Source organism: Lampetra fluviatilis, chromosome 50 (assembly GCF_964198595.1).
Source record: "Lampetra fluviatilis chromosome 50, kcLamFluv1.1, whole genome shotgun sequence".
NCBI classification, from domain to species: domain Eukaryota; kingdom Metazoa; phylum Chordata; class Hyperoartia; order Petromyzontiformes; family Petromyzontidae; genus Lampetra; species Lampetra fluviatilis.
Genome location: NC_136324.1, coordinates 1,345,730 through 1,373,055, shown reverse-complemented (window position 1 = coordinate 1,373,055; position 27,326 = coordinate 1,345,730). Strand labels below are relative to the sequence as shown.

General features: G+C 45.0%; 1 protein-coding gene across 5 annotated transcripts in view; it reads right to left on the bottom strand.

Annotated features, from left to right (window-relative positions):
- Positions 1 to 27,326, bottom strand: part of LOC144948607 (kelch-like protein 9) — a 116,310-nt gene that overhangs the window by 35,849 nt on the left and 53,135 nt on the right. The window contains exon 1 of one of the 5 annotated variants that reach the window (XM_078878201.1): positions 10,555 to 10,586. The exons of 3 other annotated variants lie outside the window; for them this stretch is intronic. Coding sequence is in view for 1 of the 2 variants with exons in the window: in XM_078878197.1 (XP_078734323.1) it covers positions 10,478 to 10,548 (71 nt within the window). In the remaining variant the exon portion in view is untranslated. One more of the 5 variants, XM_078878197.1, reaches the window with a different exon arrangement.

Here is a 27,326-nt window from a genome sequence, read left to right as displayed (position 1 = left end):
ATAGTCGAAAATGCTCCAAACTGCACACCGATATATCAATCGCTATATACTGTAATATTGAAACCCTGGAAAACAAAGTGGTTCCTGTTACATGGGAAGTAATAAAAAATGTTTGGGTTCGATATAGCTTCATATTTCGTTGACCATTTTTATTTCGAAACCTTGCTATATGGACAGCTTACATGCACGCTGCATGCACTGCATGTGAACACAGTGATACAGTGAAGTGTCAATGCATTCAAATGCAAACAATTACTAATGTGTAGGATATTAGCCACTGGGGTGGGATGTCAAGGGTATGGGTGGACACACATAGGATTAATAAATCCATTCATAAACCTGGTGACCTGGTGAGATGGGAAGACCCAGCTCATGTCTGTTTACGTTTGCATTGCTGCATCGGCCGTGCGTGTAATTTACACCTTCATTAACCTCTGCACCCTTGAGGTCCAACACTGCACGTCAAACTCGTGACCCCCATACTGCAGTGGTTCTTAAGCTGGGGTGCACACACGCTCTGGGGGTGCGAGATATGGCCAGATTCTTTGAGAAGGTAAATTAAGCACGGGCATGTAAGTACAACTACTTTGTTTCATCCAACTTCTGTATTTATTAACATTGTACTTTTATTAACGATTGAGAAAGCAAGGGGTGCAAGGCTGCAGTAAAGGTTAAGAACTGCTGCCAGAGTGGGAGGATCCTTCTTTCACTCAACGAGGCCGAATCCAAAAAATACTAAAGCCTGCCAATATTAGTTACATTGCTTAGCCGTGACCGGGATTTAAAAATACCGCACCATCGAAATTGATTTTAAGTAATGGCTTAAGAAGGCGTTAATGCTCGGCTCCAAAAATTAGCAGAATTGCCCGTGACTTGATAGCGCAGTTTAGCGAGCCAGAGTATGCATGCGATATGGTGGGACGAAGAAAAATACTTCCGTGACATTCAAATAAGTACCTTGGTTCAGCGCCGTTTAGTGACAACTCAATTTATCTTCGCACGTTCGTGAGATCCAGGTGGGATGGGATTAAGGTGGGCCAGCTGTGCGTTTCAAAAAATTATGAATTCAAATGCATTAATTTCTGGCTTGTAGTGTTAATGTTGAATGTCAAAAATGGTGAAAACTACACCCAATAATGCACTTGCAGGCCAATCATTGATGTTTGTTGCAAATATAGTTTAATTAAATACCTCAAGGCTCACATTTTGTATTGATGCGCTGATATCAAACAAAACTAAAATGTCGAAAATAGGATACGTGTATTGCAAAATAAATCTCAAAATGAACCGTTGACAATATATATTTGATCTACCCATATTGCAACCCACCCGCATAACTCGAAGAGCAATAGTAAAATGTAATAACTATATTTGGTCTTCAATGTCTTCAATTAACGGTTCTGCCAATGATGAGTAATTACAAAGTCTGTGAACCACACACACTGCTAGCCCGGACTTGCTTCGTTTTGCCAGCCAAATTAAGGGTGAGACCCAACAACGGCAAGCTTTTCTCTACGGATAATTACCTAAATTATGGAATTAGCTCAGTGGAGGAAACTCATAAATGAGCTTCAACAAGGCTACGAGACGACACACTTGCATAAATTATACGTGACAATAAAAACGATGACATCCGATTTAATCGACCTGCGGAAGGCCCTGCTCTACACGTTCAGGCGAAGAACATGAACTACCAAGTAATAGAAAATAACGTTAAAAAACTAGCCAGAAAGTGTCATGTTAAATAACCCCAATGCCATGCAAGCCCCTATCAGATCACATGCAGCTTGTTCAAGATACCTCCCATAAATAACCCTTAAACAAATGTGGCATTTTAATTTTAACAGCAGTAAATCGACACAGCACTAGTATAAAGTACCAGGTTCATCTTTCACTGGAGACCACCACTGCGGTATATCTTTGCCAACCCTTCCATCCAATGCTGTTGAGTAGAGTTGATAAGCAGAACCCACCCAGACCATAAATTGCCAGGGCTTCAAATAAAAAAAAGGAGTAGAGGAACAGCGCAGAGCTTGTCGAACAAGCCAACATTTTCTGAAGCCGATGAGAGAGCAACGATAAATAGAAACCCATGAAGATACGGTGAAGCAGGTTCTCGCTGGCAGCGAGGACATCCATTTGAAGGAAGTGAAAGCGGGCGAGAGGGGATGGGCGCTCGGTGCATTTGTCACCGCGCAGACACCGAGCGAGCGAGGCGGCAAGTCGTGAGCTCTTGAGATTTCATCGCCTCCTCACCCGAACCCGGCGGTCCTTCTCTGCACCCTACCCCACCGTAAACCACCCGGCCTCAACTCTCCTCTTGCTCAAACACCTCCCCCTCCATGCCCTGAAGGCAAAGCAGGAAGCACATCTCTCTCTCTCTCGCTCTCCTTGCCCTTGGCGTGAGTTACAGCACTGCTGCCGCCAAACATGAACATGAGCAATTTCATATCTTGGCAGCTGCAGTTGTACATTTGTGCGTTATCTTGAAAATCCACGGGATGTGTTATTAAAATTAAAATGCGTAGTTTGTTTTCGCTTAAAGGAGTTTAGCAATGGATAGACTGGTCTCCTTCAAGGGAATTAGGATTTTTTTTGCCACCTGCTCAGAACCATACATTCAAATGTGCACTGCCCCAAGAATGTTGTGAGTATAGGGCACACTTTGACTTAAGCATTGTGCAAACGTCAGAGTTCTATATTTTATCTTGATCGGTGACTTGACATAGCATGCAGGCCTGTTGTTGAAGCTATCCAGAGTGATGCCACGCTGGGCAGTAGAAATTTTCTAACTTTTCCTCCACAATAGACGATTTCGAGTGCACATGGGAAACAAGTGCAGCTCTTGGAGAAGACAAACGAAGGGTTCAGTCCCATCTCCAAGCTTCTTCAACGTCTACATCAACGATCTTCCAGTGACTGTCACGCAAATTCATCTATGCCGATGAATATTTGCCTTGGAACCCAAAGTCGCGCATTCACCGAGGTAGAGAGAGACGTGGAGATGATGGCGGAGGTACCTCAGTAGATGGCGATGACAACCAAGCGCAATCAAAACAGTCTCCAGTGTTTTTCATTTGCACAACGCGAAAGCAAAGCAGGAACTCAACATCTACCCTCAAAGGTCAGCGTATCAAGCGTGACCCGAATCCGGTTCACATAGGCGTGACCTTGGACACATCGCTGACGAACACCTGAAGAAAACAGCAGAAAAAGTCAGCACTCGGAACAATCTACTCCGGAAACTGGCTGGTACAAGTTGGGGCGCCCAGACAACAGCGCTGCCTCTGTGTTATTCAACAGCGGAGTACTGTGCTCCATAATAAATAACGCCATCTAACCCAAAAACCTTTATTATGAATAATACTGGTCACGAAAGCCTACGTGTTAAACTGCTGTGCTCCAGTCTGGCCCAGATCGTCCCACTCCAAGCTAGCTGACGTGCAACTCAATACATCTATGAGTACCATAACTGGGACGCTGTGCCCAACTCCACTACCATGGCTGCCAGTACTCGGCAACATCCTACCGCCACATCTCCGTCGACAGGAAGCAGTAGCCAAGCTGTTGGCAAAGGTTCATGCCAATGACAGGTTACCACTCCATGCAGATATCTTGTTACACCCAACATCATGCCATGTCTTCGAGACGTCCAGTCTGGTTGGATCCGCCGCCAGACGACATGAAATCTAATTCGGCATGGAGCATTAAATATTAACAAAATGTGTTTATTCCATTTATTTTACAGTTGAAATGTGTGGGTTTAACATGAGTGATAAACTGAACTCTTCAAATGCTGCTTGGACACATGGTACTGCTTGTCATGAGCACAAACATAAGTAAACTCGTGCAGACTAATTGGAAATTTGTGAAGCATCAAGATAATGTTGTACAAAAAACTGCATAGAAAATACTAAGATGCCAAATTATAAGAACAGTTACGAAAGAACAGAAGATGACATATGCTTCCATAACGACTTATTTTAAATGGTAATGCTAAATATTTCAGCCATGTGTGTCAAAAAAATAGTTATTTACATAACAGGTACAATCAGTGTCTCACAATAATTAACAGTTACAAATTTGTTCCATCCGTTTAATTCATTTCAATAAAGCGGTGACATGATTTTACTTAAATAAATATTTTCTAATGTGTTAAAATTAAACAATAGTAAGTTACTCTTGCATTTGTGAACTGTTAAGTCATGCACTGGGTCAATTCACAACTCCACGCAAAACTGAGATGAATACGTAATTAATGCCACCTTGAATAATATTCTTGGTTCTTTTGGTAAAATCCCATAGATAAAAATAATAAAATAAAAGTGAAAATATAAATAAATAGAAAATAATAAAAGCAAAAAACCCACAATAAAAATAAAAAATAATAAAATAAAATGAAAAATTAAAAGAAATTTAAAAATGTTTTGCTTTTATAATTTTGCATTATTTTTATTTAGAATTTTATTTTACTATTTTTATTGTGGGGTTTTTGCTTTGATTATTTTCCAAAAATGTTTAATTATATTTTTTTGGTACGTGACTTTACCAAAAGAACCAAAAAAATGAATTCCTGCAGTCACGAAAGTTTTAAGTCAAAATCCACCTTTTATAACTCATCGTTTCAGAGGGCACCGTCTCAATGCATTTTGTCCAATAACGCCGCACACGGCTTCTCTCGCTACTCGTTTATGGCTCATTTTCAAAATAAGAGACATTGGGCGCCAGCATTAAAAGTGGAGCCCATCAATGACGGACATGAGACCACAAAACTGCCATCACTCAATAACATTTTCAGCAGGGATGAAGGCAAATGGGAATGTTTTGCCCTTGCAACTTGCCATCACGAACAGGAATTCAGACCGACGATGAGACCTGCTGGCTTCGGTAACCCATCACGCGTTGCACAAGCAAGCGGCCACGCGACCGGCGAATGTTGTCATGTAAATAAAGATGCCCCCTCGCAAAAACAATCAATATTTGCGGTGGGGCCAACACGGTCGCATTACAGGCACGGCCGTCTGGAGGGACGACGAGACACCCGACTGGAAACCCACAAGGCGCTCCGCATAAATTATGCAAGCCGCTTTAGAATCCCAAATGAATAATTTACGGCACAAGCCGGGAACATGGTCAGAGGCACGCAAAACGATAACATTTAGCGCGTCGTTCCCTCCCGCCACACGCTCTACGAGAATGAAAGGCATTGAATAGGGGTAAAAATTAATATTTGTTTCCAAGTGGGGAGGGGAAGAGATGATGGCAGCACAGCAGCTTGGGCATTGGAAAGACAAAAGGAAATGCTGTCTGAGGTGGAATCAACACATCTCCCATATTCAAAGCCATGTCTTTAGTGTGGCATTCACTGATCAAAGGAACGTTATTTTTTTTACAGCCTTTATTACTATAATTTTGAAAAATTATTAGCTTTTTTTACATTTCATTTACCTTTTCAATCGCATGGAAAAACGCGCGTTTTAAATTTTGCTCCGCAATTTTCTTTCTCTAAATTAGTAAACAAGCGTGTACGCTCTCGCGCTTTTGCTTTGAAATATCGGGGGGGGGGGGGGGGAAAGCGAGGAGGGGCTTTTTGAATCTCTCCAACGTGACGGCTCACGCAGCCGACGCGTGCAACATTTGGCAACCAAGACAGTGGCGGGCTATTGGCAGACCCATGTGCGAAACCTCAAGGACTTGAAAACCATTTACCCGAAGAGGCCAGGATGAGGGTGGTATTGCGGTATATGGCATGGCGCGGTGCGGTGCGGTGTGGGGAAGTGGGGCCGGCAGCAAGCCTAAGCTGGCCATGATCACATTCGAAAGGAGCGTCAATCACTCGCCGGGCCAGGCTGTAGCCCGTCACACAAGCCCAGTCCATCCAGCATGCCAATGAGCCGGGCAATAGCCGGAACAAACAGCGGCGTTTGCAGTTTCACAATAAAACAAACGCCTTCTTGAATTGATCGCCGCTTAAACAATTAATGTAAGACAAGACAATGTCGACTGCTAAAATAAATCGGTCTTTTCACCCTTTGGTGCTTTCCGGTGTAAGAAAATTTTTTTTAATTTATTTGTACACTTTGGAGAATATTGATGCGAGGTTCTGCAGAATTCAGCTGATGAGGAAGTGTTCGTGCGAAATGTTTCCACACACCACCTTGTTGCGAGTTGGCACATATGCTGACCACTACGCACTTATGGAAAGATCTAGAAGCGAAGTCAGACGTCTGTAAACAAGCGATTGGTAAGACTATCCATTGGATTTGGAGCAGTGTCCATAAAAGTATCATACACCTAATAGCATGCTTTTTCTGACGCTCCATTATGTGATTATAACGTATTATCGGGAGCAATATCAGATGTGTACGCCAAAAAAAACCATCGTATGAAATATCCCATTGTCATAATATTAATCCCAGACCAGGCAATGAATATATAATTTAAAGTCTTTTGAAGAATATTCTTTTCATCCACAGTAAATATAAAAATACAGATACGATATGTAAGTCTTGAGCTTGAATCAATGATTCAGTGCAGACTTCTTGAGCATGCTGTAGAAAAAAAGTGAAATTACTTGAACACTCACTCCCTAATTTCTTCCAGAACAAGAACCATTAATACAGACTTGTCATGTCAACTGGAAGCTGGTCTTCATTTATAAAATTTGCAAGCTACGTACTGAAAGCGAAAAATGCTTGTGCGTATGCATAAAAAACGGGATCGACCTAACATATTATTAGCAAAGTCCTCACTATGTGCAAAAACATTCAAGAGATATAGCTCAGTGGGAATTTTTTTTATCATAGACTATAAGAATCGATTCAGACTAATCAATACGTGCGGTTATATTTAACAGTCACAACCTATTATGTGAATACAAAACAAGATGACGCAAGGATAATTTTTCAAATCAAATCCCATTGTGATTCACAGTCTGGATGCTAAATTACAGCCCAATTTGTCCACATCTATTTAACGGAAATTTTACCGTGCATACAGGGTGGACCAAAAGTCAGGACCCAGTTATTTCATTTATTTCACCACAGGTATTAAAACGTTTGAATTGATTATTATTCAGGTTAATATTTAATCTTTTATAATTTTCACATCTAATTTTTCTTCTACCTGTGGGGTTCACCTCAAATCTGTTGTTTACTAAACTTAACCAAGATCCCTGAATGGCTTGAGACAAAATATCATCTACGTTCAAATATTATACTTATCTTTAAAAAAAAAAGTCCTACATTTCTTTCCAAACAAAATTAACGCGTGCATTCATGTTAATGGAAGTCAGATTTAACATGTTCAAATAAATAGAAAATACCCCATTAAAATAAATAAAATAACCAAATGTACAGACGCACGCACAGTCCGGCACATTCTTATTTACAAGGTGTCCCCTCCAAAGCCCTTGAGGATATTGGCAAAAAAATGTATGTGCAGTTTAACTGAAGACATCACACATATGCGGTCTGCAGCTGCAGAAAAATAGCCTCAAACGTATTTCCTGCTCAAAGTGTCGGCCTGTCCTTGTCCACGCAGGGACAAAGCCACAGAGGACCTTTTTTAGTGAAGTACTTTACAATTCCCTGTGATTTCAGTCTCTCCTGGCAGCCCTAGGATAGTCTCTTCACACCGCAATCTAACAGCAGTTTACAACAGCCATTACATTTTGAGATGTATGGACAACAACATCATGCAATCTGACTTCACTGCAGCACCCGGTTCAGGGGGTCGTGAGTTCAACTCCCAGTCTGGGTTGAAGAGTACCACTTTGTGCTTGGCAACTCCCTCTCCTCCCCACCGCGGCCTTACCAAATCTCCCCATCGCCAAACTCCAGATCATCTCAAATGCTGTAAACGGGGCCATGTCAAGACGATGCTCAGATCCCTCCGCCGGCTCCCACTCCAATCCCGGATCAATTTTAAGGTTGTGCTCTCACCATCTTCAAAATCTTTACACAAACTCACCCCTGCCTACCTCTCACCTTACTCTGCTACCTTTCGTGGACTCTCAGCTCCAGTAACTTTCTGTTGAAGCCCCCATATAAGGTTCGATCTGTGGGAGGTTGCTCATGCTCTGCTCTGATGACCGCAGAGTCTGGAGCCCAATTTCCACAGCTATCAGAACTGTCAACCTCCTGTCCATTTTGAAGTCCGGCCTCATGACCTTAACTTGTTTTACTCTACCTCCGTATAAAATGATTAGACCCACTGTTTCTGTACAGAATCTTGAGTTGTGGTCCCACTAAATGCTTACACATTGTGTTGTACTGTAGAATTTATTCCACAATCTCAGGACTGCCAACAGCGGTGAGTGTAACACAATCCTCATTTAAGTAAGAGGTGAAGACTAACAACAGGGCAAGAAATGCGTTGCATTTTGAAGAATATTATTTCCCTAACCGTAACAATCGGAGCCAGCGTGTCTGTATTTAGCGGAACAGGCACATCAATTGATCTCAGAGAAAATGGGCACATGGGACACGGTGATATTTGTCTCCAATGTATTACTGTGCATGTGCATTCCCATTAGCTCATTTGGTCACACATGCCACCAGAAATAGCACGTACCCTCACATACCCTCCTTAGTAAAATATCAACCTATTGTTATGCTTCTGAGATAATAAACTAACGAGCTATTTTACAAACGCTGCGGATACGTGCTTTAAGAGATCTATCGAGGGGGGCTGTGCGTGTGTGTGTGCGCGTGCGTACGTATTTTTAAATTCGGCATCATAGCTGAATGGAATATTTATGTTTGGAGAGGCCAAAGCAACACTTGGACTGGGCACATGACCCGGGTCTAAAATGCTCCAAAGCACGCGCCATGCGTATCCGTTCGGACTCTGGAGCAGCTGCCAACGCAACACCGGGGAAAACAACGAACAGACGATGTTAACGAGGAGCGACGTCTTTCCAATCTGTCTGGGATAGCTCCATCACGGGAGAGCGACACAGGTCTTGAAAGGCGCACAAGACTTATAGTTTGCTTGCTCTGCTGCATAGCAATTGCACGATATATCACAGAAGCTCTCCGTGAAAGTTATAAATGTTCAAGGGGATAATAAATGGCATTTTATGACACAGCCATTCATGAATTGCGATCGGAAAGGCAGAAACAGGCCAACCCACAAACATCTCACCAATCTATTCGGCACACACGAGTGCCACAAAAAGCACGCGCAAAATGTAAATTTCTATGCAAAGCATCACCGATGTTTCGTGAAAGTATCATATAATAAAATATATTTCGTGAGCTATTTCATAAAAAAAGCAACCCAGAAAATTCATAGTGACGACAGCACACACAACCAGATGAAACGAGAAATGGATTAAACACAACAAAAATAAGAAACAGGATCGGCTGTACATTTTTTTTCTTCAGGTGGCGACACAACGGGAGTTGAAACCTAACAAGGGAGAGTTTTGGGCGGTGATGAGTGTGAGATTGCTGTTGGCAGCAGATGCGCCTCATCAGATGTGCTCAATGTTAAGGCATCGCAACATACAAAACAACAGATGCATGGGAGACTGGGAGTGTGGGGGCGATGAGGGGAGGGCCACACGATGGCAGCCAGCCACAAAAACCAATACCCTGACCGTAAGCAAGACGAATCCACGAGTAGTTAACCATTTTTATTTGATATCTTACCATCATCTTCATTATTTTTCTCGACTTATTATCCCCCCACCGTGCATGCAACTAAGCAAAGCAGGCGCTTCGTGTATGTTTTCAACCCCCCCCCCCCGTAATTTATTTCGCAGAGGCAAGCGCTCGCCTGCGTTTGACGAGGGAACAAAGCAAGGTGGCAATCATGTTGAGCGGACGCGAGTGGACGCAAGGGCACGTGTTCGCGCAATGGGAACTGCTACGCACGCACACGTACTGGAGAAACACGCGCACACCCAGGCAGTTGTGTATAAGCTGAACTCATTCAAAAGCCACACGCACGCGCGCACACACACACAGTCAAGTGCTACTTTATGCACACAGCTGTGTTACACAAACATCATTTACACAGGGATATAGACTGTTGGAGCAAGTGCTGTTAGCGAACGCCTATAAAGACGGGCATTGCATGCCAAGGGATGATGTTGCCAGCAGCAGACCCGGCCACCTTTGTCTCCCAAGTGGCGATGTTTAAGAACCACATCAGGTACTGCTCATTTAAGGTTGAGTCAAACGAAGAGGCCCCAGGACCGCTTCTCCAGACATTGATCCCCGATAGTGACCACGAACGGGAATCGAACGCAGGTCGCCCCGGTTCGTAGCGCAGCGCGCTCAGCGCTGCATTACCGCTTCCCACTATTTTACAGAGACAAAGGTCCCCCCCCCCTGTATAGCCAAACAGACTGTTGGGGACAAGTGCTGCGAGCGAGCACTCACCAACACACACACACAAGTTCTCGCGCAATCCCTCACTAGGAACACCGGCGCTGGTAGCGTGCCAGCAGTACCTGCTAGAGACGTACATGTAGTCTTGTGCGCCGAACTCGCGAGTGCCGCCGATACAGCAGGTCAGGCACGGTACGATTTTCTTCATATTTACCCGCCGACGGAACCGGACACCGCCACCCGGCAGCCCCCTCCCCGTGCCGGCCACATCAAGAGTTGCACCGTCTGCCCTTCGGAGGTGGGTGGGGGGGTGGCCCGATTTCGCGAGACGCTTCGCGACACGACGACCGCGCCGGGAACGTCGCTGCCGGCGCTGGCTAATCCCTCTCGGCACTCGGCGTGTCGGGAGTGAGCGAGCGAGCGAGAGCCCTCGGCGCAGCGAGCGGCTTTAACCGACCGTAGGTTTTTTCATTCTGTTGCCACCGAGACTGCCGCAACCGCTCTCTACCCCTTCCCTGGTTCCCCTCCCGTAGAACTAGCCCAACCCCCTTGTCTCTCTCCCCCCCACTCCACGAGACGCGGCCATGCCGCCTTCAACAGAACCCAACGACGCGGGTTTTTTTTTCAGGGAGGTTCTTTTTTTTTAAAGGCATTGCCGGCGTCTTGCTAATGAGATTCCGCCGCACGGTTGTACTGCTCCACCGCCAGGCCGTCGGCACGGAGGGGTAAGGCTTATCTCCTTGGTGTAATAGCCATCAATATTTCGTAATCTCTCACCGACACACAGGGGCGGAGACAACTGGAACAAGAGACGCGTTCCAGTCGACATCTTTCTCCAAAGCGTTAATAAATGCGCGCCGTAATAACGCGGTCGTACGTCTATAATTGCTTTACAACTGCGATAAGGCTATTGAAAAGATTAGAAAAATAGAAGTGGCGACGCTTTGGTGGGTAAAGAAAGTGGAGCGGGAGATGGGGCACATTTAAAGAAGTAGAAGAAATGGCTGATTATGGGTAAATAAGAAGTAAAAAAAACTATCTTCCAGACTAAAATAAAATCACAAATACCATCAAATAATCAAAAGCAACAGAAAAAATATAGAGGTGCTTTTAAGGGCAAATTATAACTGGCAGTTTTCATTGTGCCCAAACGTGGCTGATAAAAAATAATAAAACCAGGAAAAATGAATTCATTGCATTAATATTGCAAGTCACAGGGGCTGATGAAAAATATGACTACAGAGAATGTGGATTAGTTGTGCCGGTGCCCAGAAGCATGTCCTGTGGGAATTACACTTGCACTCTCTCAACACGATACATCATATTTTACGGCCTTGTGGTATGACCCGCTATAACTCACTCACGTACACAAATAGCATCAGCAGCACCCGCCGCGGCACGGGGCGGAGGCACATGCAGATGCAGCGAAAGCAGTCGGTCACAGAGGTGGACAAGAGCATCGGTGCGAACGCTGGGGGACACGGGCAAGGACAGTGGGGGAAAAAACGGAGCGTTGGGCGGGGGGGGGTTTGCAGAAGGAGAGGCTCAGGTGGCGCGGGCGGCAGCGAGCAATGAGACGAACGCGCCAACCCGGCCAATATCTAACAAGCGAGCTTGCCCGCAGGTTGCCTGTCTAGCACCTCATTACACCCGCACACACATCCGTCTCCCGCTTCCCCACCCTAGCAGCGCACGACGCGTGCGTGCGAACGAGCGAGCCGGTGACCCACTTGCGCGCTGGCTCGACGTCCAGAAACGTGACCGCTCGCGCGAGCGTCCGAGTCGCCAACAACCCCGCGCGCGGTCTGCCCGTCCGCGCAAGCGATGGCTCCTGCCACCTGGCCGCAAGTACCGGGCCTGGCCACCTGCCCCAGACCCAAGCACCCGCAAGCGCCGGCCCGGCCGCGCGCATGCACCGGAGTGATCTCCACTGCCATCGCTCCACAAGCGTGCGCGCCTGTATGCACGTCCACAGTTGTGACTTCCATTTAAAACATCCAAGATTCATATCGAACATGCATCACCACCACCATCGCCAGCCATAATCAATGCAGTGCTGTATGAAGGCCTCCCCAAGCCGACGCCACCTTTGACAGGGTCTTGCGATGTAACAATCCGCCTAAGCGCCTGCAAATGAGACAATTTCATCGTTTCATCTGTGCGGCGGACGCACCTCCGCACAAGTTCCCTCCTTCGGCTGCCACTCTGTCGCTATCATCCCCCGCCAGGCGTCATCCCTTCCAGCGACACGTCGTACACCGGCCCCGCTTTTAAAGATCAACATTACATCATGAATCGATCTATGTTCTCGAATCCACGTGTTGCTCTTTTTGCCCCTGCGTAATCCCAAACGTGCACCGATATGAATTGGAAAAACTCAAGATTGTGACGCAATTTTGAAGAAATATGAAACAATATATTGTAACACATGCTTAAATACGCCGTTATTTTTAACACTTGCCATCCTCCCAGTCACTCCATATCGCCGTCATGTGATGCATCGCTTACCCTGAAGCACAACTGAACTAAGCACACACACACTTGCCTCCCTCATAAGGCCCAGTGCTTTTGGTCTTCCAGCTCCATCTGTTATGTATTTATTTGATCGCCAATAGAAAAGTTATTCTCAATTAATGTGTCCTCAAAGAGCACAGACAGGCGGAAACACTCGTCCACGATTTATTGGCGCAGTTAGTTTCTTAATGGCACGAGCTTGTGTTTCTCATGCGGGGAAAATGAAAACAGGAAGCAACGGCACCGCAACCGACTACCGTTGCGCTGCTAAGAATTCGCTGGAAAATGCGTCAGGTGAAAAAAGCAGAAAATGTCAGGTGCACATCTGGAAAATGTGTGAACGGTCTGGCGATTTAAGAAATATATTTTATGTTAACATTAGTGTATTAATAATGTATCCGACTGATAAAAGTGCCCGAAGGAAATAAGGTTGTTTTCATGGTGACCCACTTATTAATTAGCTTGTAAACGCTGAAATAAAATATCGTGTACAGTTTCAAAGATGAATAACGCCCACAGTGCATGCCTAAGTAATTACTAAACAGGAAATATCGCTTTGTAGGGCACGCTGTTTTAATGAACCAATATTCCTTCATCTATAAGCAGTATAGGGCTAAATAATAGCGGTTTCTACAGCACTCACAAACACAAAATGTAATAAGTTTCGTGTGATAATGGGCTTGCTAAGAATATACCCATGTAACTGGGTATATAAAAAACACAGGTAAAGAGGATGCTCTGAAAAAACAGTAGTTACACTTAATCATACTGGTTTAAAGCAATCAATTTATATTTAGCACACAAAGGTTATTTTGTTTATTAGAACTCGCTGTAACACGCTACGGTTTAATGAACCAAACTAAGGCACCGTAATGGGACATATCGACAAGGTTATTGTGCAATGTTAAAGACGAGGTAGACCACATTAAAAACCATCAATACACCCTCGATTTGGGTTCGACTCTTTCAAAGGTGAACAAATGCAGCCGGCAAAGTGGACAAACCCGAAAACCAAATAACATGACGACACACCGCGCCGCTGAAGTAAAATAAACTTCATAAGCCCCATTCAACCAGCAGAGTTTGGTGTGGCACAACAAAAACAGTCGCATGTGCCATTACAAAGCGGCGGTCTCTCAGGGACAGGGCCCTCTGACAGGCAATTAGTCTTGACCGTATTGACCGCCATCGATCGGCCAAAAAAAAAAAAACCCCGGGACAAAACCCCGGCAGAGTGTTAAGCAGGGAAGCGGGTGCGCGTGGGGCAGCGGGGTTCTCGTTTGTTACTGCCTGAGGACATCATCACAGATGCCGTGCGGGAGGACGGGGCTAAAGAGGGAGGTCGCGCACCCCCCCCCCTTCACCGCCATGCCCCCCCCCTCGCCCATCACCTCCACCACCGCGGCCACCCAGGCTCCCATGCAGCGGATTGCGGAGGATGCGGGGGGTATGTAGCCAATAGCACGCAGGTGGCTGTCGTCTCTGAAGACAAGTCTAAAGTGCTGGGTTTGGAGTAAAATTTAAAGTGATTTACAGCTCAAATGAGCATTCTGATGGTGCTCATCTCCTTTTTACAGCCCTCGGGCATGAACGGACATTCCACAATCCTATGCCGGGGGTGAGTCTCTCCATAGGACGACCACTTCTGACTTACCCACAAAATGGCACCCATTTTATTGACCCGAGAGGGATGATGGGCCGAGTCATAATACCAATCAGGATTTGAGCCCGCAAACCTTCCGACTGCGACCCGCTTGCTCCACCGCCGAGCCATAGGGCCAGCTAAACAGTAAACAATTGCAGTGTTAAACAATGCCATATGAATGCACAAAACACACGTGGTTGACTGCGGCCACGCACTTGTAAGGCAAGTTCCTTATGTGGGCGCCCGATGTCCGCCGTCTGAATTGGCACGCGTGCGACCGGCTTGCTACTTGCGGCAGAATGAGCAATGCACATCCCCGGCTTCCAACTTGGGCGATGCCCCCCCTTGCGTAACCTTATACAGGGTGCAGCAGGGTGCAGCAGGGTGCAGCAGGGTGCAGCAGGGTGCAGCAGGATGCAGCAGGGTGCAGCAGGGTGCAGCAGGGTGCAGCAGGGTGCAGCAGGGTGCAGCAGGGTGCAGCAGGGTGCAGCAGGGTGCGTTGCCTTGGAAAATGTCACTCAGCCCTGGGAGGACGACTGCGAGTCTCACTTGTCTCTTTAACCCATCCGTAACGTGCGAAGATTGCACTAAATTATGAGCAAGGTCAGGATGACTGGCGTTCAAGGCAAAGAGAGACCTCGCAACCTCCAGCCAGGACTCTGCAGATTTACATTTACCCTTGACATTGAAGTGGTCGTTGACAAACGTCGGCGCGGTATCCCTTACACAAATTATCTACGTATCCGTTTGCATTAATCAGGCTTAAGTAAATGTTAAACTGAAAAGAACAAATAATGCGGATTGGAGGACAGGCCTTGCATATATATCATAATATATTACAAATTGTACATATTTGCATCATTTTCTAATTTTCCACTGAAATAATGTTATTACAATTTTAACTAGAACAGATACTTTAGAATTGATTAATATTAATCTGGGCACTTAGATATACATTAAGTACTTATAGATGCGATGTGTAATTGATTATACATCACATCGGCATTAGCATGAGCCCCACAGCTGCTGTGGATGATCAGTTTTAAGCCACCACAGCCTCTAATTGTTATTGGAGACATTTACAATGATGGACAAATATAGCTCACTCATCAGCATAATTTGTAATTAAAGCAGCCAATGTGCAATTATTATAATAAACAAATAGCCCTACGTTGTGCCGACACATACACCCAACAACATGGCTCACGTGAATCTGTACGTGTGTAATGTCCATGCACTATTTAAAATATAAATATATTGGCGGCGATTACAGCGAGAGTACAGTCTGCAATTTTCGCTCTGCGGTCTAATCACAACTCCCTAAGCAGCGTGATCACAGACGATTCTCCCCGACAATCGCAAACACGAACGCCGCCCCGATGGGCCACAACCCCTTTCAAAAGAGCAAAACAAAACAAGAAAGGCGCCTCACGGCGGAGGCGTTCGCAGTAGGGTTAACAAAACACTGGCGGCTAAAAGTGTCTTCGAGGTAAGGGGCATGCATCAACGGTTTTAAGGACGGAAACACATTGGGGGGGGGGGGGGGGGAGCAGTGGCGTAAAAAACACGTAAACTCAATTTCCCGGCTCCTGCTTCCCCGGTGTGGCAAGGAAACGCAGGGAATTCTTTTTAAGTCACTCCTCATAAATTTCAATCAAAATCATGAGAGAAACAGAGCGGCGCAGGAATGGCCAGACGCAATATTACGGGGGCCCGCTAACGCGTAGCAATTTCATGCATTTGCATTTAAATTATTCAGGAGCCCTCCCAAGATCGCACCTTTTTTAGCGATGAAACCGCGATACCAGAAGCCAGGGAAATGGATTAAAAAAATAAATCGGCAAGTGCTTGTTTCCAACGTTGAGCAACTACACTCGCACGCTTGTCTTATTTTCTTTGCTGTCCTCGTGAAAGATATGATAGCGAGACAGTAAAGCAAGCACGACCTTTAGAATTTATATTGCTGACATAGTGGCATGATTTTACCCCCAAGTAAATTACCAAGTAGCGATGTGGCACAGTGGCTCACGGCACTGAGAAAAGTTCAAGCCAGTTGCGCGGCTTCCATTCCGGTGTCCTGTTGTGGGCTTCCCTCCAGGTCTACTCAGCCAGAAATGAATAGACACCACTGCAAAAAAACACTGGTGGAAATGGAAACTAAAATAGCTGGAGGTGAGGCCACGCCAACAAACAAGTGTTCCCTGGCAGCGTGTGGCCCAAAGATACTGTGAACTGCACGGGCCACAATGTTAAAATCTTCAGGACAATTGACATTCATTTATCGTTTGTATTTGCAGAGGGCAGAAGGGCAATGCCAGTGCTTGTACATTGCCAACAGGAAGCATGGCATGCTGGGCACTTTCCTTTACGTGCTGCAGACAGCTTATTTATAAAGTGGAGCCACTAGGAAGCATGAACACTCCCTAAGGACTCAGCCTATTGGGTGGAGCCGAGTTCGTCTGGCAACAGCAAGGGTTTGGAATATTAGTGATGTCTTTATAATTTGGTTGGACACACAATTATTACTTCATTTTATACTATTAAAGTAGAAGAGCCTATCAACTAAATAACCCTCAATGTGCCTGATCTCATCGGACCTCAAAAGCCAAGCAGCAGGGTGGAGCTCGGAGAGTGTTTGGATAGGTGACCACCATGTACACCGGGTTGTTATAGGCTGCAGGGCCATGTTTGTGGACAACGTACGGCTGTGGTGCAAGATCTAATTCTGTGCAGTACTGTAAGTCCCTATGCTTCCCACGTCTATCCTCCACGCCCTCACCAAGACGCACAGACCAGCAAGGTGAATTATGGTCCAATAACCCCCATGATCCGCAGTGTGGGGAGGCCTTCATCCTGCAATAAATTGAGAAATGGCTGAACATGTACATATAAACTAACAGATAATCTCAAAATAGACACAATTTATACTTGGCTTGAAAGTGTGTTGATGTCAATCAATTGAGCTAAACCTCGTTGTAAATTGTGAAGAGAATAAAGGCAGTCAATTTCTGTGCAGCCCTTTATTAATCCACTGCTGGATGACAGCCTTAAAGACCGTGCAGTTTGTGGAGGTTATTTTCACCCATACTTCACCACCCTAGTCAATGCGGCTTGGTCAAGGCGGCAGGGAAACATTAAGTTTGTGGATTCAAAGTGCAGCACAACACTGAATATATTGCCGCACACAGTAGAGACATTACTGACTCAAGAGTGAAATCAATGGAATAGAAAATACAGCCATGCTTATTGCATGATTAGAAACCCTCGATTTGTAAAAACACCCTAAAGCAGTTGTGCGATCTTACGAAGGTTTCAGAACAATCGATCATTTATTACATTTATGCTATTCCAGTTTATATGGCACTGGATACGATGTGCTTTTGCCCACCTTCATTTCAAGGCGCCTACATATGAGCCATTATAAATAGGCGGTTACAAATTTAGCGGGAGAGCCTATCTGCTGGATACGTCAATGAGACGAACACTCTCTCAAAAGCTCCTCATCCCAAGGGCAGGCAAGCACGATGCCAACAGGCCCGAATGTACATAAAACAGACGAAAACCCATAAGTGCCGTAGATTTAAACAGCACATTTAGTGAGGGGGAAGCAGAACATAACCGCATGTCTTTAATCCCATTAATATGTGAACGCACTGTATTATTATTATATTTTTCACAAAGTTCTCAGTTTCCGTGCGAAGGGAGGGAAACAAAACGCAAGCATCCATTTTACGCCAATTCCTAGAATTCCTCGGCCGATTGAAACCACAGCATGTTAATACTCTGACAAGTATTAATGCTGTCAGCAAAGTACGGCCCACATTGTATCGTTTTACCTGAGCAGGTGGCCTCTACACCTGTGAGAGCCAGTAATTGTGTTTTAAATGTTGCTAAAAATATTTGTTTTTGTACCAACGGCGAATGCCACCTGGAACTAAACAATCAAAATAAAAAACACAACACTTGCACAATAGCCACGTAGCCATGTGCAACAAATTAAGGCGGAGAGCTACAACTGCTATGCTCTCTTGAACTCAAAAACCATAAAATACTCAAACGACTGTAATTTCATGCAGTACATTATCATTGTGCCAGGCTTAAGACGAAATTTTGTTTAACACTTGCGCTATGAACTTTCCCAGTCCCCCACTGCTCCTTCTCTCTTCCCTGCAACAATGCGTCATCGGTTATTTAATTTATACCTTTCCGATTAGCCCAAAAATGTAATCTTGTGGCGGGCTTGTAAAAGCCAGCACTGCACTCTCTCCCTCGAATATATATCAAGTCACAAACTACCGGAAAACACTTGAGGTTCCAGACAAATATAGTGCACTGGAATATAACACTTGTAAACATTGGGTTGACCAGACACTTTGTTAGCATGGACACTGGCCTCACCAAAGACAAAGATCTCCCGTATAGCCTTAACAGGCTGTCAGGGCAAGTGCTGTTAGCAAGTACCTATGAAGGCTAGCACAGCACACGAGGGGGTGGGTGGCCAGCACCACACACCTTTGTCTCCCAAGTGGCGATGTTTACACACCGCACCAGGTACTCATTTGAGGCAGAGTCGACCGATGGGGAAGCCCAGGACCGGTTCAGATAATCGTAACTGGTGTCGGCCATGAGCGGAAATCAAACTCGGGTCTCCAGGTTCATTGCGCAGCACGCTAATCCGCTACACTACCACTCCCCACACTGGCCTCACCACACACACGACGATGCCCAGGAAAGCGCCAGAACAAAGCCAGGCGTCAGCGAACGGCCACAGTTCTAATGACAACCTGTAAGTGCTAATGGGGCCCACTGTATCCATTTTTTTTCTTCCCCTTCCTCTTGATTATACAGGCGGCTTGGCGCACACGTTTGCCGGTGCCTGCGGACGAGCGCGTAAATCGCGAACGCCGCGGCACGGCCACGCAGGCTCCAGCCACGACGCTCGCTCTTATGCGACGGCAACAGCCTGCAGCGCTCGCATTGAGAAAGAAAGAAAAACCATTCAGTCTCCGAACACAGGTATAAAAGGGACCCTCGGATCTGAGTGGACAGGTGTGCTAAATCATGCGCGTGAAGTCACAAGGCAAAAACCTGACATTCAAAAGAGTTTTTTTTTTTAACACCAGGCAAGGCTGCGAGGGGCATTAGTCTCCTCTCTGCCAGACTTGGAAATAATTACTCACCGGACAATTCTTTGCCTCTGGGCACTCCCGTCTTCGACATCAAGCGAATCAACAAACGTGGCAAGCGCGAGGATTCATTCCGCCGCCACTACCATCACACTGCCTGCCACAACACCGCACAGCGAACCATTTGTAAACGTTACAGAGCCTGGAAAATCAGGCTCAAACGGCACTTTTTCAGGCACGTTTTGGCACAGTAATGCAATATTTAGCAAGACTAAAACACAGGATACACCTTTTAATCATTTGTTTAAATAAATAAAAATTGAGTTAGTTTGGACGTCTGGCCAGCATAGAAGTCGGACAAATACCCTCCACAACAGGGGCTGTTCCACCACGAGCAGTGGCATGGCAAAGCAATTGCAGGGCTGAACCTTTACCTTTTAACACAATGCATGCCCCATTTGCGTACAGATATAAGTTTGCATACGTTTTCTTTGATAAGTAACGTAGTTAAAAAAGATGTAGCCTATGGTGCCAACCAAGCATGGATCATATCACCATCGTAAAAGCACGATTATGAAATTGCAGCTTTACTTTTGCCGAAACTCTGCTCCTCAATTATTCACTTAATTTTTATATCTTCGATTTTTCGAGGAACTATGTAGCGACCGTTCAATAACCCAAATAAAACAATGATTACAATCTCCCTGGAGATCGCTGCATTTTAACTCGAGGCACCACCACCGTTTACGATTGCCCCATGTCATCGCCGCATTTGCATGGCTTAAACGGAGCTGCACGCCCAGGCTACCATTCATCATTAGAGTAAGAAAAAAATATATGGGGCGGGAAGAAGCCATTTAATTAGTCGCCCAGTTTCTTCAGGGCTAGTGGCCTTGGCAAAATTTATCGTGGAGCAGGAAATAGGAGCGGAGCCATTAAATTACCCACGTGGGTTTATCCAGCTTCGCTTCGTGTGTGCCGCCACCCTGGCTGCTGGCAAATGAGGCAGTAGAAATTATCTTTGCGTTCTTGTCCAGGCCACAAATATCACGCCCGCCCCGTAACTTATTTACATCGTGGCACAATGTGATTTACGAAATTGCTGGGCCGAAACACCAAGGTGCCTTGTGTCTAATGAACAAAAGAAGCCTTTTCGCGCTTCCGATGCAATTCTCAATTATACTCTAACGTGGGGACAAGATTGGTGGCCCGAACGTGCAGTGGTTGCAAGCTCTCTCCACTTATTCTGTGGTTAAGAGAATTTGTCTTGGTTTCACAAAGTTGTGCTACGACAAGAACACAAGTTCCATCAGCGATCCCGATGCTGAGACTGCTGCCAAATGTACTTCACTGTCAAAAGGAATAAAGATCGCACTACATCCTTCACAAGCATAGGCAATCGTGTGCCGGCAGTCAATTTTTTCTCGATTAAATGTTGCCTGCAGCGTCAAAGTTCTCCACTAGAGGGAGGAACGGGGCTTCCTTAATACTGGGCTGTTTGTCTTCATGTAGTGGTCTTAATTGCAAGGCCCGCGGGTCACTAGTGGCCCTGGTGACCTTTCGTGCGGCAATCGACAATACACACGTGAAAACACTCCCCCCCCATCATAGTGCTGTCAACCCCAACGGTTTCAAATGTCTTTGAAACCGTCGGTCATGTCTTATCAGTGAAAGTGGCCCCCCCTCTTAAAATGAGTGACGACCACTGCCTTAATGGGCCAAAAGGAACGTCAATAAACAAATGCAATAAAACAATGAAGCAAACCTCACTTTGTATTTCCTTCCAATGGTTTCAAACAGCGGGAGCCAACGGCGCGTCTTCTAACACCGCGTGCTAAACTGATGATAGGGCATGACACAGATTAAGGAACTTCCTTCAAGATGTAGCTCTCATTTAAGTGAGTCACAACCCAAGCGGTGATTACGTGGGTTCGTCTGTGGGCGGTTCAATGGTCTGTAACCCTAATCCAGAGATTGGCATTCAGAAAAAGAAGCTCTTCAGCAGCAAGGAATTGGCCAGCCCCCTGTTAATGTGTCTGCTTGCACTCCAGTCGACGCCAATTTGTATCCAGACAGAAAGTGCCGGAGCAATTTTCGCAATTTGTGTATTCGTTTAATATTTGTTTTATTTACCTTATCAAACAGCAATTTAAATAAGCCTATGTTATAACATCCTCTGTATTTTTTCCGCAGCTTAGACACAAAAGCAATTTGTTTTTGCTGCAGGCAGACAATAGAATATGTATGCTCCATTGATCTTAAGCCACCCAGTGCTCCACCGAGATAAACTACAATGAGATGGAACGCAGCCTCTGCCTCACCTGCTATTGCCTCTTTCACATGAATCACTTCGGTCTTTAGAAGACCATCTTAGGGCAGCACAGCTTATCTTTTAAAATGCGCTCTCATTGGTAGGAAAGCACAATGTCCCCATTAAGGCTAATATTCAAACAATAGCTCTCGAGTGTACAGATCAAGATCGTGGAATTCTCCTAAGCACTTTTTACGACCTCCGAGCGGCTATATTCGACAGATTTCATTATGCCACGCCACATCGGACACACAGCAATCTCGCGTGTGAATGACTTCCAAAAGCCACGGATCAAAATTGAGCGGTCTCAACGGGCCCCGGTGCAAGTGGCCCAACGTCAGGCAGCGTCTCGAGAGCGCAGACTCTCAAACGTGTACCACTCACTGCCTAACGCCAACGTATCGGCCACGGCTTGAAAAGGTACAATTGCCAATGAAATTTCAGTCAATCAAAATTTCTGATGTTAGCACGATTACGCCCAGGTCACAAATAGCCTCAACAGAACCTAGTTAATAATGGTGAATACACAAACATTTTAAGAGATCCCACCAACAGCCTCGTTACAAAAACGAACAGTATAATCACCGATTCAGCTTCATTAATTGAACAGAACCAACGGTTTTCCTTAAAACCCTCTGCTGCTAGACCACCCAGATTATATGGCTTACCAAAAATCCATAAAGAAGGTACGTACACCCCTTCGTCCCATCGTCTCCACCACTGACTCACCCACCTACAAACTGGTCCGATATCTGTCTGAGACCTTACAGCCATTCACTGGTAAGACCACCTCTTTTGCACTTAACTCACCTGGTATCGTCAATTAAGGACATCTCAATGTCCGCAGGTGATTTGCTCGTTAGTTTCGATGTAGTTTCTTTGTTCACCAAAATTCCTGTATCCGACACCATTGCAATCATTGAAGATTTGGTCCAACATGAATTGAATGTTGATGTACCGGCCCTGGTGAGACACTGCCTCACCAATACATACTTCACCTGGAAAGGAACAATCTACAAACTGAAGGCACCCCAATGGGTTCTCCCTTGTCTCCGGTTGTAGCCAATGTTTTCATGGAAAAATTTAAGACTGACGCCATCCAGGCATCCACTCTACACCCGTCGTTGTAGAAGGGGTACGTAGATGACACGTTCGTCATCTGGCCACATGGCCGACCGGCTCTGAACCAATTCCTCAACCACATCAATTCCATACACCCAGCCATCAAATTCACCATGGAGGTAGAAAAGGATGGCAAGCTACCTTTCTTGGATGTCCTAATCAAAAAGAGACCAGGTGACTCAATGAGCAATTCTGTCTACAGGAAAGCAACCCATACTGATGCCTACCTAAAACCTGACTCCCACCACCATCCATCCCAGAAGAATTCCCTCATCAAAAATCTACACCATAAAGCTCTATCCCATCTGTGAAGGATGTGATCCCTGACATGCAATACCCCGGCGTCTACAAACTAAGCTGTATCTGTGGCAGCAGTTACATTGGGGAAACTAAGCGACATGTCTCGGACCGTGTTCGTGAGCATAAGGCAGATTTGAAACACGGTACGACTAATACTTCTGCAATGGCCGATCATTAATTTAATGCGGCTGGATCATACGAAATTGATTTCTCCAAGACAAAGGTACTTTGCAAACCCACTGGCTATCAACAAATATTAATTCATGAAGCCATCCATACAGATGGACACAATTTCAACTGAGAAGATGGGTACAAACTAAGCAATCACTGGAAGGACGTTATTAACCAGTCTAAGTAATAACTGGCTGTTGTGTTTCCATTTTAGACCTGGAAGCCCTTTAATTGGTGGAAGCCCACCACCAGCACCATAATTACCCACTACTACCATCACCTCTAGCAGCAACCTCCACCGTCACCAGTGTGAGTGTGTAAAGCGAGGTGCAATGATTACCTGGCAGCCCTTTAATTGGTGGAAACCCACCACCGGCGCCGTCGCTGCCCCGCCCATGCTGCTGACACTTGGGCTACGCCCATCTTAAACCTTTATAAACAGTTTGCCTTTAGAGGCTAACCCCCTTTTCCTGATGACGACCGCTTGTGTTGCGATCGAAACGTCGTGGTTTGTTTTTATTCACTTTATTATTATTTGTCTATCAACGTGACTTTACCGAAAGAACCAAAGAATAGCGAGAACACGGTTAGGTATTTGCAAAGGCTTCCTTTCCATAAAATGGATAACATAAAATAAAAGCAATAAAAAATCAGCTGTCAATCCACTGCCGGCTGAAGGCTGTAAAGCTAGTGAGAGTGAAATCATATAACATGAAGTTACCAGCAGGTACTTCATATATTTAACTCTCCTTTTGCCCCATATGTGTGAACACTTTTAATGGATTGTTACACAAAGCATTATTATCAGACATGATCAATCCACTGCAGGATTTAGGCCTCCACAAGGTGTCACCATCTCTCACGGTTCTGCAATGCAACAATCCACTTAGCATTCTCACACGAGACCGATTACACCACTACATCTGTATGCATGCATGTTGAACTTCTTTCACACCGTACGTAGCCAAACACAACAAAGCAGAGGTGTTCCATTCCTTGGCTGCCACTCCTTAACAGTTGACCATAAAGTTCACCCAATTTACTCATGGGCAACAATGTAAAATAGTAGATGCAATCAATGTTCTGTGGTTAACCTGCGATCTTCCAGAGGTGGCTTGGCTAAAGCCGTGTTTGAGAATGTGCAATCGGCCTGGTAGGAGCCTAACATTCATAGGCTGTCAAGCGCCAAATGAGCACTTCCAGACCGAGCCCCTCTCCATTGCTGCATTGAGAAAATCCACTCAGAAGGAGGTTTTAGAATGAGGGCAAGGATCACTTACAGCAGCCACGCAGAAATGATTAATATTTCTCTGATATATATTCCAGTCGTCCCGCACATGCCGCTTGGCATCGTATTAAGTTTAGCTCCACTTACGAAAAAATAAGAACAGATTTGACCCTATCTGGCAATAAAAAAGGTGTTAAGATGTTCAAACACCAAACAGAAACCTCAAGTCTGCATTAACCGCACGTACACTTGTGGTGAACATGCAAACAAACATGCTCTGATAATACAGGTAAGTCCCCGAGTTACGATGGTCCGACTTACGATATTTCGATCTTACGATGGCGATAGCGATATGACAAAATTGTTAAATATTTTACATTTCGCGCGGCAGGCAAACGCAGCAGTGTACGAGGTACGATACTGTACTTTATCATTGCCATCCTCCTCTTCGGACAACTAAGTTAATGTAGCCATCAACAACCTCGCATCGTTCAAGTATGCAGACGACGGACAGAATCTTGGTGAGTACAATACAATATGATACGTTACGATACGTTCAATGCATGTGTGATACGTAGCTTTAGCGATTTTATTTTAGGGTTACCACGATACGATACATACGTTCAATGAATGTTAAAAGTTTTTATATCAGATAGGATTGTTTCCTGAAAAAACTTTCTATTAAATTGCAGTCCATATAGGTAGGCTAAGAATTTACCTTGTTTTTACTTTAAATTTTACTGTGCAATACAGTATTGTAATTAATAAATACATACAGTATATAGTTTATAAAGTACGGTACTGTAAATGGCTCTGTTTTGCTAAATTATCACCATTCTTTAAGACTCCTGGGCAGGCTAGGCCATCTTCTTGGTTCTTTCGGTAAAGTCACGTAGAAGGGAAGTAATAAAATAATAAAAATAAAACATAATAAAACAATTCTCACGACGTTTCGGCCACAACGCAAGCAGCCGTCCTCAGGTGAAAACCAGGTCTGTCGAGGCACCTGAGGTCTGTCGAGGCACCTGAGGACGGCTACTTGCGTTGTGGCCGAAACATGGTGAGAATTTTTTATTATGTTTTATTTTTCTTATTTTATTACTTCCCTTCTACGTGACTTTACCGAAAGAACCAAGAAGATGAATCCCTGCATTCACGAAAGCTTTAAATCGAGGCTAGGCCATCTTCGACTTATGATATTTTCGACTTACGATGGGGTCGTCGTAACGCATCTCAATCGTAAGTAGATGACTACCTGTATAAGCATTGTCTTTGAAACTGATTGGCCTACACCAGAGACAGCCTCACCAGTGTCAAGACCAGAGGACGCCAAAAGGCGAACAAGCACAAAGATAATGCCACTATCAGAGCATTTAGAGCTCGGGGTGAGCAGCTACAAAATGGGACCTTTTTTCCAGCATCAAAATTAGCTCCACTTGTTGGATGCTTCTTCAGTTAAAATCCTGAAGCGCCAAGCAGTTGGAGCAAAATGTCGGACATCGTGGAGAACAACACACGGCACAACATGAACACACAACAGAGAGCGGTACAGGGTACGGAACAATGGAGTAAACACATGCAATAATAAGTATGAATTTTAATATTCATGAACATGCCTTGGTCAAAAAAGTGCAGCACACGCATGTTCCCGGGAATCTTTTCTGACTTGTCTCTTGGGCATTTTCACTTAATTAAGGAATACTTAATTAGGCATGGGACACCCAATGTGCTTGGCAATCTGCAGTGATTGGAAGCACGGCTGATACACTGGTGAAATGTATTTATTTTAAAATAATGTCAAGCAAACGGCAAAAATTAAGAAACCAATTGCTGCTTGCCGACTTTGATAGGTAAAAATGGTTCAAAACATTTAAAAATTACAAGACTAAGGGCGTTTGCAGGAGGACATTACGAACAAATGTATAAGCAAATTGAGCAGATCAAACGGCAAAATAAAAATTCAGAATACGTACACACTGATGCAGATTCGTTATAATGTTAAAGTATCATCATAGATTACAACTGACTTTAAAGTGCAATGTATAGAGTGAATAAGCCAAATCAGAAATGCCAAAACACATGCAATTCACATTACGTGGTCGCAATGCAAATTGCAGATTTACACTGAATAAGATAACTGCGGTATTAAATATATAAGAATGCAAGCAACAGGCTGTCAAAAAACAGAGATGGATCAAGCGGAAAAAAGTGGACAAGACCAAAGGGGTCATCCATTTAACTTGATGTCCTTTCCCCCGCACCCCAGAATAGCAGGGCTGGCTATGTACGGTGCAAAAGAAGAGCAACGTACACACACACACACATCCAAGAAAGCGATGGGATTGAAATGTTGAGGTAGAAGATGGAAATTAAGACTGGGGAATGGTGGAAAGGGACGTGTGGGAAGATACATTGATCTGGAGAAGCTGTGTACGTCGACCAACCCGGCGAGAAGCTGGTGCGGAGGATGGATGATGACGATGACGAGTATGAATTGTAATTAAACAAGCGGACCATTCGCTGTACGATTTGCAATCCTGTGCTCTGCTGGCAGTTGCTGTGATGCCAC